At 39.1% G+C, this 14140-nt stretch overlaps 1 protein-coding gene across 1 annotated transcript in view; it reads right to left on the bottom strand.

Moving 5' to 3' along the window:
* KPNA1 (karyopherin subunit alpha 1) overlaps positions 1–14140 on the bottom strand; it is a 75404-nt gene that overhangs the window by 9428 nt on the left and 51836 nt on the right. The window contains exons 7-12 of the mRNA XM_067738706.1: positions 13111–13199; positions 12659–12758; positions 11767–11930; positions 9631–9709; positions 5811–5936; positions 3117–3244 (exon numbers count right to left, since the gene is read on the bottom strand). Coding sequence (XP_067594807.1) covers positions 3117–3244; positions 5811–5936; positions 9631–9709; positions 11767–11930; positions 12659–12758; positions 13111–13199 — 686 coding nt within the window. The remainder of the gene's footprint in view (positions 1–3116; positions 3245–5810; positions 5937–9630; positions 9710–11766; positions 11931–12658; positions 12759–13110; positions 13200–14140) is intronic.

The following is a 14140-nucleotide window of genomic DNA, read 5'->3' as shown; positions in this document are numbered from 1 at the left end:
CACTTAAATTATACCTCCTTACAAGATCAGAGGAATTCAAGGTGCTGTTTTCTGATGCAACCACTCATCTTTGGAGATTTAAGACCACCATAGTGGTATTTCACTACTGATGCAAGTTTCTCCAAAGATAGTAATTTGCACCAAAAAGCAAAACAGGTCATCAGAGGACCTGGGCTGTATAGGAGTTGGAAAGTCATGTTACTTTGAGAAAAGCACTGCAAGAAGTATGTCCTCAGGAAAGTCTGAAGACTTGAAAAGATGACTGGAAAACAGGCACAATTCTATGGTTAAAGTCTGGAACTGGCTCCAATGGGTGGTGTATTTCAAACACTTGGATAAAGCAATCACTGGTCACTGACGCTAGCTGGCTTTTGTGGCAGAAAAGGCTTCCATTAAGAAAATTTTCTGGGTAAGGAAATTTAGTCCGCTAGAATTTACTATCTGGAAAAGTGAATTATATTTCTCAAATATTTCTTCTGATGAAAAACAAACTCACTGTGTCTTAAACCATCTCTCTCGGAACTTCCCTGGTGGCGCAGTGGTTAAGAATCCGCCGGCCAATGCAGAGGACACAGGTTCAAGCCCTGGTCCGGGAAGATCCCACATGCCGTGGAGCAACTAAGCCCGTGCGCCACAACTGCTGAGCCTGCACTCTAGAGCCCGCAAGCCACAACTACTGAGCCCACATGCCACAACTACCGAAGCCCACACACCTAGAGCCCATGCTCCGCAACAAGAGAGGCCACCACAATGAGAAGCCCTCGCACCACAACAAAGAGTAGCCCCGGCTCACCACGACTAGAGAAAGCCCACACGCAGCAACAAAGACCCAACGCAGCCAAAATTAAATAAATAAAGCCATCCCTCTCAAACAGGATTTTGCTTCTTCTGTGTCCTAATTTTATCAACAGCACCACCTTTTTCTCCGGTCATCTTTGGCTCTTTCCTTTCCTTTGCAATCTGTTAACCTGCCACCAAATCCTACAGATCGTTATTTCCCATATCTAGACCCATACCTCATGCTACAGCACTTTTTTTTTGCCACACCTGGCAGCATGCGGGATCTTAGTTGCCCGACCAGGAATCAAACCCGTGCCCTCTGCAGTGGAAGCATGGAGTCTTAACCACTGGACCACCAGGGAAGTCCCTACAGCTATTACCTTAATTCTGGCCATCACAGTATACTAAACTACTGCAATGGCATCTTAATTGCTCTCTTTCCTCTCCTCAAAACACTATGTTCTTGGGACTTCCCTGCTTCCCAAGATTAAGGCCTTCATCCCAGTTTTCAAAGTCCATCAATTACTTAATTCCTCATCCCTGCACAGAATAACCTATAGCAAGATTGATTTGCCTCTTCCAATAACATTTACTGTGCATATTGCCTCATGCTATTCTCTCTCCTCCAAAACTGCCAAATCTCTACCCAAATGTCAAGTTTCATCTCTTTCATGAAACTTTAATTCCAGGCAACATTCTTTATCCTTCATTTTTAAGGAACTGTAGTTATGTATTAGCATTTGATTATATTTAACCTAAAATTATGAGTACTTCCTAAGTTATTCTAACTGGTTCTTGCATCTAAATCTTGTCTTCTCAACAATAAGCAGAAGCCACACAGATGTCTTTTATCAGTAATAAAGACAGCTTATTTTCTATAATTTGGACCATAATAGTTTTATAATAATCTTTCAAGATAACTCTTTACCCAGTTAATAAAAAACTGCTAGGAGACTGATAATTAACTCTATTATTATAAATAGCTATGCTGAATTGTAAAAAGGGATAGTAGGCATTCCATTCCTCTCTAACAGAGCAAAATACCCCTGAATACTTTCTGATGAAAGATACCATAGTATTTTAAAATGTCTTTAAAATATGTACCTGTACAGTTTCACTATTTCAATTAAGAAAACATATTTGGTATAAAATATAGTGACAATAATTATAAATCTGAATTTGAACATAAGACAACCATCAACTGTTCTAATAACTTCTATATTACTTCATATTACTGCCATCTGGTGGTGGCATACTTAAAAATCATAGTACCCCAGACCGAACTCTAGAGGTTAAAAAAGACCCAATCCCCTACAAATATGCTCTGAAGACCACTTGAAGTCCTCCTTGGCTAACCTATCCATGATGAACTTCACCGAAATAGCTACTGCATGTGTTAATCTATTTAAGTTGTATTATTTCAGGTACATACTTATTTTCTGTAATCTTATTTTCTGATCAGTTTCTGAAATCTTAGGACTACTTTACCTTCTCATGTTGAAATTCCCAACAGAGCACTAAAAAATCAGCACTGGTTGAGCACCTGCATTTAACCCACAAAGCAACAATATCAGAAGTAGCTATGTTTCCCCCATATTACTACATATATAGAAGGGGTTAAATGCTTTAACACTCATTGGTAACCATATTCTCATTTGAATTCCCCAAAGAATCTTAAGGCAGGCTAAGAGTCTAGGTTCCATTCTTCTTTTTTTTTTCTATCTGAAATACTGTATATATCCACAATTAACCATCTGATTATATGATGTTCCTTTGAGGAATTGATTCCTATCCATATTTATGCCTACTCTAGCCATTAAGATTATAAGTTGCTGCCCTAGGGGCCATTTAAGTCTCAAGCTAATACACAGACCTCTCCCTTTACTGAATAACATAGTCCTTTAGGAGACCTGCCTCTACTAAATTTGGCACTTTATTTTAAGGCATATCAATACATCTCTTTCAAGTCTGTCCAATTCTACTATTAAGACATCTAAACTAGAAATAGCAAGAGTTAGCTATTAAAGTTAGACTCTAAGAATTCTACAAGTAACCTTCTAGACTACCCAAGATGTTTTTGATCAAGCAGCTTGAGAGTAGGCTCAAGCCACCCCTATAAGTATTTCAATCGCCTCAAACCTCAAATATGCCTTCCCTCTCACATCCCAGAATTATCTTCAGCAACAGAGAATGGGAGCGATATAAGGAATCAAATATACGCTTGAGTCTAATTATGAAACTGAGAACAATCTTCCAAGAGGCTAGAGCTGAGCATTCTTAATTGGGAGACAGTAATTTTCCTTTAATTTACAAGATACTACTTGGCTAGTACTTACTTGATCTGTTCAGATGATCCTCCAGAAGTTGCATTTGTGATGGCCCAAGCTGCTTCTTTCCTTGTCCGAAACTCAGCAGTTTGTAATATACTAATGAGGGCTGGGAAAATGTTGGCATCTATCACAGTCTGGAATGAAAAAATTAAATGGAAAGGGAAATTACAAGAGTTGTAAAACTGTTCATGACACTAATTATAACTTTTCAGCTAGCTTCACTAATGACACCCTTCCCCTGGTAAAAATAAACTGGGGGGCTTCCCTGGTGGCGCAGTGGTTTAGAGTCCGCCTGCCGATGCAGGGGACACGGGTTCGTGCCCCAGTCTGGGAAGATCCCACATGCCGCGGAGTGGCTGGGCCCGTGAGCCATGGCCGCTGAGCCTGCGCGTCCAGAGCCTGTGCTCCGCAACAGGAGAGGCCACAACAGTGAGAGGCCCGCGTACAGCAAAAAAAAAAAAAAAAAAAAAAAAAAAAACTGGGGCTTCCCTGGTGGCACAGTGGTTGAGAGTCCGCCTGCCGATGCAGGGGACACGGGTTCGTGCCCCAGTCTGGGAAGATCCCACATGCCGCGGAGTGGCTGGGCCCGTGAGCCATGGCCGCTGAGCCTGCGCGTCCAGAGCCTGTGCTCCGCAACAGGAGAGGCCACAACAGTGAGAGGCCCGCGTACAGCAAAAAAAAAAAAAAAAAAAAAAAAAAAAAACTGGGGCTTCCCTGGTGGCGCAGTGGTTGAGAGTCCGCCTGCCGATGCAGGGGACACAGGTTCGTGACCCAGTCCGGGAAGATCCCACATGCCGCGGAGCAGCTGGGCCCGTGAGCCATGGCCGCTGAGCCTGCGCGTCTGAAGCCTGCGCGTCTGGAGCCTGTGCTCCGCAACGGGAGAGGCCACAGCAGTGAGAGGCCCACGTACCGCAAAAAATAAATAAATAAATAAATAAATAAATAAACTGGAAGGAGTTTAACTCCTCATTATCCTTAACCTTTTGGCTATACTTAGTATCACTAACAACATCCTCCCTGGAGTTTGTGACCTTGTAATCTCCTAGTTTTCTACCTGGGTTTTCTCTTTTATTTTTCTCTCTTGTTCCACTCACTATAACAAATTATAAAAGTTCAATTTTCTTTCTTTTCCTCTGCCATTCTCATTTCTCTCATAGCATCCACTCTCACATGTGTGCTCTACCTCTCCAGTCCACATTTCTCACTGGGGCCCCAGCCCAAGGTGGCTGACAGCTGACTTAACATCTGCTAACCACCTTAAACATATCATCTGCTCTTTGTATCAGGTCTCCTTTCAAACCTCTCTAGTTTACAAAGGCTGTTTTTATATTTATTTATTTATTTATTCATTCTAAATTCAATCAGTCACCAAGTCTCCTTTACATTCTCAATTCAGAACGTCCTAAGTCCATCTTTTCCTTTCCTTCAGCACTGCCACCATTCTATTCCAAGCCACCACCTCCCACACAGATTACCAGAATAGCCTTTAGACAGAGTACTTTTACTCAATCCCTCTCATATATTAAAGCAGTCTTCCTCAAATTGCTTTCTTCATGTTTCTCCTTAGCTCTAGAACCTAAAATGGGTTCATATCATTTCATTTATCAAAAAACTGAGGAATTCTATATGAGAGCCTGGTGGTAGCAGACAATAAAGTGCAGCTGAAATCACCCTGATGCATGCTATAAAATGCCACAGTTATCAATCTCAGTCCCTGACAGCTTCCTGGGGATGACTAACCATGCTTTCCTGGTCAAGAACTCTTTCTATTACACCACTGAAGGAAGTCAGTAAAATTTAGTGGAAAGGTGCTTCATCTTGGTCCTGTCATTTACTAGAGGTATCCTTGAGCAAATCATTTTATTTCTCTGAGCCTCAGTTTCATCTTTAATTGAGAATGTTGGGTTAGATGACCTCTATGATTCCACTGAGCTCAAAGTCCCATAAGTCTATGGTATATCTTTTCCAACTCATTATTCCAGCCTTTCTCATGGCTTATTCTGAACCATTTGGCCTATGGCTTAGCCTTTCACTTCGATTACTCTCCCACTAATACAAGGACAAAAGTAAAGGGCAGATAACCATTTAGAGAAAACTGGGTCCCCAAAGAGTCATGAAAAATTGAAGCAATCCAACATATGGGTCCACTAGAAAAGAAATTTTTTTTTTTTTTTTGCAGTACGCGGGCTCCTCACTGTTGTGGCCTCTCCCGTTGAGGAGCACAGGCTCCGGATGCGCAGGCTCAGCGGCCATGGCTCACGGGCCCAGCCGCTCCACGGCGTGTGGGATCTTCCCGGACCGGGACACGAACCTGTGTCCCCTGCATCGGCAGGCAGACTCTCAACCACTGCGCCACCAGGGAAGCCCAGAAAAGAAATATTTTATTTGGCAAGAGTAAAGCCAATCTGTTTAGCGTAAAGTCCATCAAAACATTTTGAAAATACAGATCTTGTCTCAGATTTTGACAAATCATCAAATATTAAAGGCAAAGAGAAAAAACCAAGGCCTAAGTGTAAGTTTCAAAAGATTTAACCTCTATAATGTTGGATAAAAAAAGTAAGAAGTAGACTAAATAAGACAACATTGGAAATTAGTGTTCTCCAAGGCAATAATGAAAAATTATACATACTTTAAAGGCTGACTGAAAAAAAACCTTAACTAATAAAAATACAGAACAAAAGACAGGTGCTATGAGATTACCTGGATCTGTGCCCTATTTCCAGCTGTGATGTTAGATATTGTCCAACATGCTTCCTTTTTGATAGACTCCTTTGGGCTACTCAGCAAATGCAATAAACTCTGCAGAGCTGAGCAATTCAAAATTACCTAAAGAAAAAAGTTTGAAAATTTTACTTATTGTGTTAATCCAAACTGAAGTAAACCTTTAACTCAAAGACTTTATTTTCGGAAAATACAAAGAAATAACATCTCTCCTTGAAATTTTAGAAATAACTTTATATATGTATAAAAGTACTCACTGCTAATAAGAATTCATTTCTAAGATTATCAAAGCAGTTTCATTATATACACTCACAACTGCTAAACATATTTAATATGGCACAATATGCCTTATTCACTTTCCTATGCCTATAGCATATGAAAATGTCTTTTGGGTAAATGTATCAAGTGGCCAGAAATTCATAAGTGGTCTCAGATTTTTAAGTCTTCTGATAATTCTCTACCTGGAAGTCAAGGAATCAATACATGCTTAGTTAAGTATACCAGGTGCTTTATAGGATACAAAGATTAAAAGTATATGCCCCCAGCTATCAAACAGCTTACAAAGGTGAGGATGATATACATGACAAATATACATGAACAAGGAGATCTACTCTACCAGAAACTAAAATCATAAAGTTATAATGATTAAAATAATATGTGACAGGCTCAAGAATCAATCACTGAACAAAAGAATAGGATATCTAGTCTAGAAATAAATACAAGTATTTATAAAGAATTAATAAGTATGTAATAAGATTAATCCTTTCTTTCTCCAATGACTGGTAGTCTTATTTAATAGATGGTATTAGAATAAGGGGCAACTAGTTGAAAATATTTTAAAAATCAATTCTTAACCCCAAACAGTAAAATAAATCTGCAACTTATTTAAAGAGTAAATATAAAAAAGAAACCATAAAGCAGAAGAAAATATTAGTTAGTAGCTGGTCTGGGGACAGTGAAGGACTTTCCAAGCATAAAAACAACAGAAGAAATTATAGGGGAAAAATTAAAATTTCACCAAATAGAAATTTTTGCATGTCAAAAACTCATATGAAAATTAAAATGCACACCACACAATGTGAAAAAGTATTTGTAATGGAAAAAAGCGTTGCTGTCTTTAATATGTAAATTGGTAAGAGAAACTATATTTTTAATAGAAAATTACCTCACAAAGTAACAAAAGAAATGCAAATTACAATGAAGCCGATTTTTGCCTATTAAATTAACTCAAAAAATACCAAAACTTGTGGTTTAACAGGTACAGTCTTTCCAAATAACCGTGTGAAAGACATCACAAAGCATTTTTAAATGCCAAAGATGTGGTGTGGAAAATAAGCATGTCAGAAGTTAAAGAATACCTGGGGAGCAGTAGTAAGGAAAAAAACACTTCACGGGAGGGGGTGGGGGGGGAACACCTTGAAACACAGACAGGATTTCATAAGCAAAGAAGAGGGAGGACACAGCAGACAGAAGGGTTAGAAATGAAAAAATGCTGAAATGGTTCTTTATCTCACAGGCATTAAAGAAGCGCATTGTTTCTAGGAGGAAAATAATGTGAACAAAGTTATTTTAGGAAAGATTAAGCTGTTATTAGGAAGAATACACTGAGAGGGGTAAATGCCTGGGAGAGCAGGAAGATGAATAAGATAGGTACAGCAACAACCCCTGCATGTGAGAAAACAGGGCCCAAACTAAGGTAATCAGATGTGGATCCAGAAACACTAAGAATCAGTTAAGACCTGCTGACTTGCTATACAAAGTGTGAGAGATGGAGACACCAAATATGACTGCAAAGTTTCAAGACTGGGTGAACAGTTGTACCATTAACTGAAATGGGAAAAACCAAGACGAGAAGGCGAGACAGGTACTGGAGACGTGGGACTGGAACTTGAGAGAGGTTGGAACTAGATGTATAGGTTCAGAACTTCATTTATTCAGTAAATATTTTTTGAGTCTCTATATATTGTGCCAGGGACTATTGTAGAAGCAACAAAAATGAACAAGAATGACACAGTTCCACCTCTACAAGTTTACAATCTAGTAGACAGTTACAATACAGTGTGGTAAGTGCTATGATGGATGAAACAAAACAAGGAGCACCTAATTTAAGAGTCAGCTTCTTGGAGAAAATGTTAATACCAAGACTTGAAGAATGAAAAGGCATTAGTGGCAGAGTGAGGATTTGTGTGAGGGACTGGTCAGAACAGGGATGGGGATGGAAGCATATGTTCCATGCAGAGGGAAGCAAGCCATGTGTTAAATCTCAGAAGTGAGCGTGATCATAGCTAATACAGCAGAACAAACATGGCAAAAGCACAGAGTATGGCATGGGAGGGGGCAGACAGAAACTTTTTCTGAATAGCAAATATACCAATATGGTTTTAAAATTCAGAAAATAAAAAGGACTATATAGTTAAAAGCCTCCTTTCCATTCCTATACCCCAGCTACCTGGTTCTCCACAGAGACAACCAATGTTATTAGTTTCCTGTGTATGCTTCCTGAGAAATTTTATGCAAATACAATCAAAAACATACATTGTTTTCTTCTCCTCTCCTCCCTGCCCGTTTTTTACACAAATAGTAATATATCCTACATACTATTCGGCCCCTTGTTTTTCTTTTTAAACAACAGAACCTAGAAACCTTTCCATATACATGCCTATTAGCTTCTTCATTCTGTTGCACAGCATTTCATTATACAGGTGCCAGATTTTAAAGGATCTTAAACACTGTCCAAGGACAACAGGAGGCCATAAGAAGATTTTAAGAGAATGACGCGATCAAATTTGCATTTTACAAGCATCCTTCTAGTGATATGGGAATGATACAAGAAATGTCTGAACTAAGCACTGCAAGGAATGAGTAGAAATAGCAGTCATTAGTGACTGAAGAGAAAGGTGGCAGAAAGGGAATAATCAAACTAATGTCCAGGTTTTTGGCTTGGGTAACTGTTGGGGCCACTCACTGAGACAGGAACATAAATAAGCAGAGGTCCAGGTACACCAGTTCCCTTGCGGACAGAATAAATTTAAAGTTAAATATTAAGAGTTGGAAGACACCTGAGAACAAATTCAGTCTCCTAATTTTAGAGATTAGAAAAGTGAAGACATTAAATGTCTTGCTGAAAGTCAGAGCTGGCTAAGAAGAGCTAAGGCTAAAACTAATCCCCTCCAGGGGATAATCCCATAAACAGAAAAGAACAGGTAAAGGAACTTGCTAAGGAGAAATAAATGGTCAATGAGGCAGAAGACCCAAAATACTTCAACACCACAGAAGCCTAGGAAGATAATTTTAAAGATGATGCCAATGCATCTGAGAGATCAAGAAGAAAAATGGCTATAACAATCCACTGTGAGTGATGTATCTTGATATAAAATTTGAATGGAATAGAAGGTGACATCAAGAACCAGGAGGGAAGATACTTCTCACATAGGAAACTTACCGTGTACAAAAAGGAGGAAGCCATCAGGGAAGATAAGATGAAGATGACAGAAAGGATGCTACTAGAGGCTTCTGATGTTCACAAGAACCCCTTCAAGTAGAAGTAGTGGGAAATAAACCAAACCAAAAGGATAAGTTACACCATAGGGGAACCCAAAATTGCCACAAAGCAATAGGTCAAGACAGAGATAGTGAAGGTATTGAAAGTAGTTGCCAAAGCCAACACTTTTAACAAACATTAATGAAACAAAGTATCATTTCTCCCCATGTGAGTTAAATACTGTAACAGAAACATAATCATGAGGGGTCAATCTGCTATTTCTGAAAGAAAAAAGAAAGAGATACCATTTATTCATACCTGTGTCTGAATATCATCGCCTGTGACAATGTTTCCCACAGCTCGCAAAGCAGGAGAAACCACTTTATAATCATTATGCCTGCAACCATAAAAAGATGTGTTATATCCAACAGTTCTATCTTTAATCTCTTTTCCTTAGGGCTGAAACCCAAAAGAAATTAATACGTGATCGGTTCTTGGAGCAGAAAGGCACCTATGGTGGTTATTAAAGGAACCCTATCATGATGAGGAAATGTTTTTGGTGTCCCCAAGAAAGGCTGTCTTTCCTTTTGTTTGGTACTTTTCGATAAGAACTACAAATCTGTTCTAATAACCCTTCCCAGGTATTCAATCACCTGGAGTCCAAGTTTTCCCTCTTATTCATTAATGCAGGTTTCATTTCCTCTTTACTTGGTCTCTATGGTTGCTGAGATAATGGAAAGAGATAGTAACATTTATACAGCACTTTTTTTAAGTTTTACAAATCACTTAATTTTCACAGGAATAAAAATACATCAACAGTTGAGCTAACTTGAAAATGAAAGCCAGGCCTCATACTTCAAATAGTAGACTCTTTCTACTAAACCTCAGCTGACTTACTGGTCTGAAAAACCCCTCCACAAATCTTTTATATATCTGAGAAAGATATTAAGTCTTGATTTTAGGCTAAGTAAGTTAATATCCTTTAACTTTCCTTAAATATCTTTTTTTTTTTTTTGCGGTACGCGGGCCTCTCACTGTTGTGGCCTCTCGCGTTGCGAAGCACAGGCTCCGGACGTGCAGGCTCAGCGGCCATGGCCCACGGGCCCAGCCGCTCCATGGCATGTGGGATCCTCCCGGACTGGGGCACGAAACCGCGTCCCCTGCATCGGCAGGCGGACTCCCAACCACTGCGCCACCAGGGAAGCCCTAAATATCTTATTTTCTCTCCCCGTATAATGAGATTGATCACTCTTCTCAAAACTGTGCCAGTTTCTCCACATTTAAGATCCGATGACTAAAAAGAAATGGTTAAAATATTTAGTAATCTAGAGACTAAAGAGTACAAAAGGTTACTCTCCCAGATTCTGAATGATGTACTTCTGAGTCCTCCAGCATTATATTGCTTTTAATTCACAACAGCATTATGCTGCTGATCTGTACCCAGTCTATAACCCCAGAGTTTTTTTTTTTAATATACAGTTTTACATCTTTATTGGAGTATAATTGCTTTACAATGGTGTGTTAGTTTCTGCTTTATAACAAAGTGAATCAGTTATACATATACATATGTTCCCATATCTCTTCCCTCTTGCGTCTCCCTCCCTCCCTCCCACCCTCCCTATCCCACCCCTCTAGGTGGTCACACACCGAGATGATCTCCCTGTGCTATGCGGCTGCTTCCCACTAGCTATCTATTTTACGTTTGGTAGTGTATATATGTCCACACCACTCTCTCGCTTTGTCACAGCTTACCCTTCCCCCTCCCCATATCCTCAAGTCCATTCTCTAGTAGGTCTGTGTCTTTATTCCTGTCTTACAACCCCAGAGTTTTATATTCTATATATTATACTATCTAATTCATTCCACATGTCATCTTTGGGGCAATGTTTCCTTGCATTTACTTTGTACTTACTCCAATAAATTTCACATGGCTTTTAATTATACTATTTCCCCATTATGTTATCACTCTTAATTTTTTTCTTTGATACTATTTTCTAAAAATTTGATTAATACAGTCTCAAATTATTTATGCCATCAGTAAATCTTCCACTTCATAAATGAAAGGCATCACAAAGAGATATAGCAAAATAAAATTCAAAGTCTGACACCAGTCTAGGTTAAGCTCTAAATGAGACAAAAAGATGAAAAATGATCGTTTTTAGTGGCAGTGTGCTTTCTGCTATCCAGTGGTTGGTCTCAGGTCATTAATCATGAGCTAGAATTACATAGATCAAAGTTTTCCAAATGTTTCTGCTAAAGGGCTGCTTACAGCAGAATGAGAGGTTCTTTATAACCCTCAAAACAATCAAACAGATTTGACATGAGTATAAAAAAGTAACAAAAGACAGTAGCCTAAAGCACAATAAATCAGTATAATGCATTAATATTTGAGTATCAGCAACTAGAAAACTAATATGAGAGACAAAAGAACAGACACACTTTAAGATATCTTACATCAGCAGCTCCACAAGTCTCCTACATACTCCTGCATCAATGACTGCTTGAATTTTATCATTGGGTCCATCTGATAGATATGAGAGGGCCCAGCAGGCATCAGCCAGTACATCAGTGTCACTGACAAACAGCAACCAGGAAAGCACATTCAGACAGGGGGAAACCTATAAAGGGAAGATGATATGATTATGAACTTCAACAGAAAAAAAGCAAGAAATGAGGGGGGAAACTCCAGAAAGCCACCAGGCACACACCTGGTGACTTCTGGTGTGATTAATACTTCTGAAGATGGAGCAGTAAGTGGCCAAGTGACATTTCCATCTTTGGGAATGCTGTCAATAACCCTGCAGTTTACTTTGATGAGGTAGTCAGAGCCCAAGGAAAACAATTTCAAAGAGCAAAGTTTAACATATACCAATTCTCAGAGTGAGATTCCTTGTCAAAACACTCTCTGTGGATCAGAGAGGTAAAGGAATTTTCCTAAGTGTTAAAGCTAGGAAATTCTGCATTTTAGATACTTTGTTACAAACAAAAAATGCCATGTTTTAAGAGTAATTCAGAGCTTTTTAAAGGCAGTGAAAATTTATTTCAAATTCAAACAAAAATAAAAAGACCTATTTTTCTAGAAATAAATTATTCTCTTTCTATTCACATTAATATTGGTTCTTAGACTCTTCCCATTGCAGAGCACAGGCTCCGGACATGCAGGCTCAGCAGCCATGGCTCATGGGCCCAGCAGCTCCACGGCATGTGGGATCTTCCCGGACCGGGGCACAAACCCGTGTCCCCTGCATCCGCAGGCGGACTCTCAATCACTGCGCCACCAGGGAAGCCCTCTTAGACTCTTTTAACTGTACTTTTTCTGCCAATTTCCCACAAGCGTAATCCTTACCTTTGCAAATTCTGGAGGGGGACTTTTTCCTCTACAGAGATTAGACAAAGCCCATACTGCATTCCGGGTCATGGTCAGGCGGTTTTGCTTTGAAAATAACCTATAAGCATAATGATGCAATGGTAAGTGATATAATGGGCATTAATTCTCTGATGGCATAATATAAATATTTAACCACTTAATGCTATTGATAAACAGATGTCTTCAAACAGCTCTTCTCTACAACAATAAAGCTTAATTAATTCTAACACAAGGAATTCAAAATTTTGGCACTTGAATAAGATAGGATGCCCAAGGAAATGATCTGAACAAGTTAGTAAGAAAATATCTGTAATGAAAAGTAACACTAGGAAATCCAAAATGATTTCCAAAGATGCACTGCTTTCTGAGGAACTTCCCGTATTTTTATTACTCACAAAAAAAAAAAGAAAAGAAAAGAAAAAGAAACTTACTGCAGCAGAGGGGGAAGAATATTGCAGTCTAAAACATAGTCCCTGCACATGGTACTATCTCCAGCAATGTTGCCAAGAGCCCAGACTGCCTGTGAAAGAATTATTCATTAATGACAGGCTGTAGAGTTTAATTTTCTCATAATTCTTTCAAAAAAGATGCCAACATATCACAATAACTCTTTACAAAATTATACAGTAGTTAATCAACATATTATACATGGACATTAACTATTAAAACTCCTAAGTTCACTCAACAGGGAGTCAAATGAAATAGTTGTGGGATTGGTGGAAGAAGATCAATACTATTATATAAGTATACATGTGAATACTCATGGGAGTAAACTTATTAAAAGGAGGTACCAGTTCTTATACATATTCTTTTTTTGTGTGTGTGGTACACGGGCCTCTCACTGTTGTGGCCTCTCCCGTTGCAGAGCACAGGCTCCGGACGCACAGGCTCAGTAGCCATGGCTCACGGGCCCAGCCGCTCCGCAGCATGTGGGATCCTCCCAGACCAGGGCACAAACCCGCGTCCCCTGCATTGGCAGGCGGACTCTCAACCACTGCGCCACCAGGGAAGCCCCTTAAACATATTCTTAATCTTAGGGGGCCCTACCCTTAAGTAACATTCCAGCCATTGGAACATAGCAGAGATCCAAATGGCTTACTCAGCTGATTACAAATGTATTTTAAGCTTGCTTACAAAAGAAAACAGTGAGCCAGGAATTTAAGAGCAACCAAAATGCAGAAAACTTTACTCAACTTTTGGGGATGATGGATATATTAATTATCTTGACTTGTAATGACAGTTTCATGGATATATACATATGTCAAAACTTAACATATTATACACTTTAACCATATGCAGTTTACTGTAGGTTGATTATACCTCAATAAAGCTGTAGAAGAAAGTCATATTCATTTAGTAATGATTCATATTTATGAATTTGACAAACTTTACGGTAATTAAAATTTCATGTTTTCTAAGTGATTTTCTGCACAAAAGTGGCAAAGACTTGCTATGTCAATC

Source organism: Pseudorca crassidens, chromosome 5 (genome assembly GCF_039906515.1).
Source record: "Pseudorca crassidens isolate mPseCra1 chromosome 5, mPseCra1.hap1, whole genome shotgun sequence".
NCBI classification, from domain to species: domain Eukaryota; kingdom Metazoa; phylum Chordata; class Mammalia; order Artiodactyla; family Delphinidae; genus Pseudorca; species Pseudorca crassidens.
This window is presented reverse-complemented; position numbering and strand designations above follow the sequence as displayed.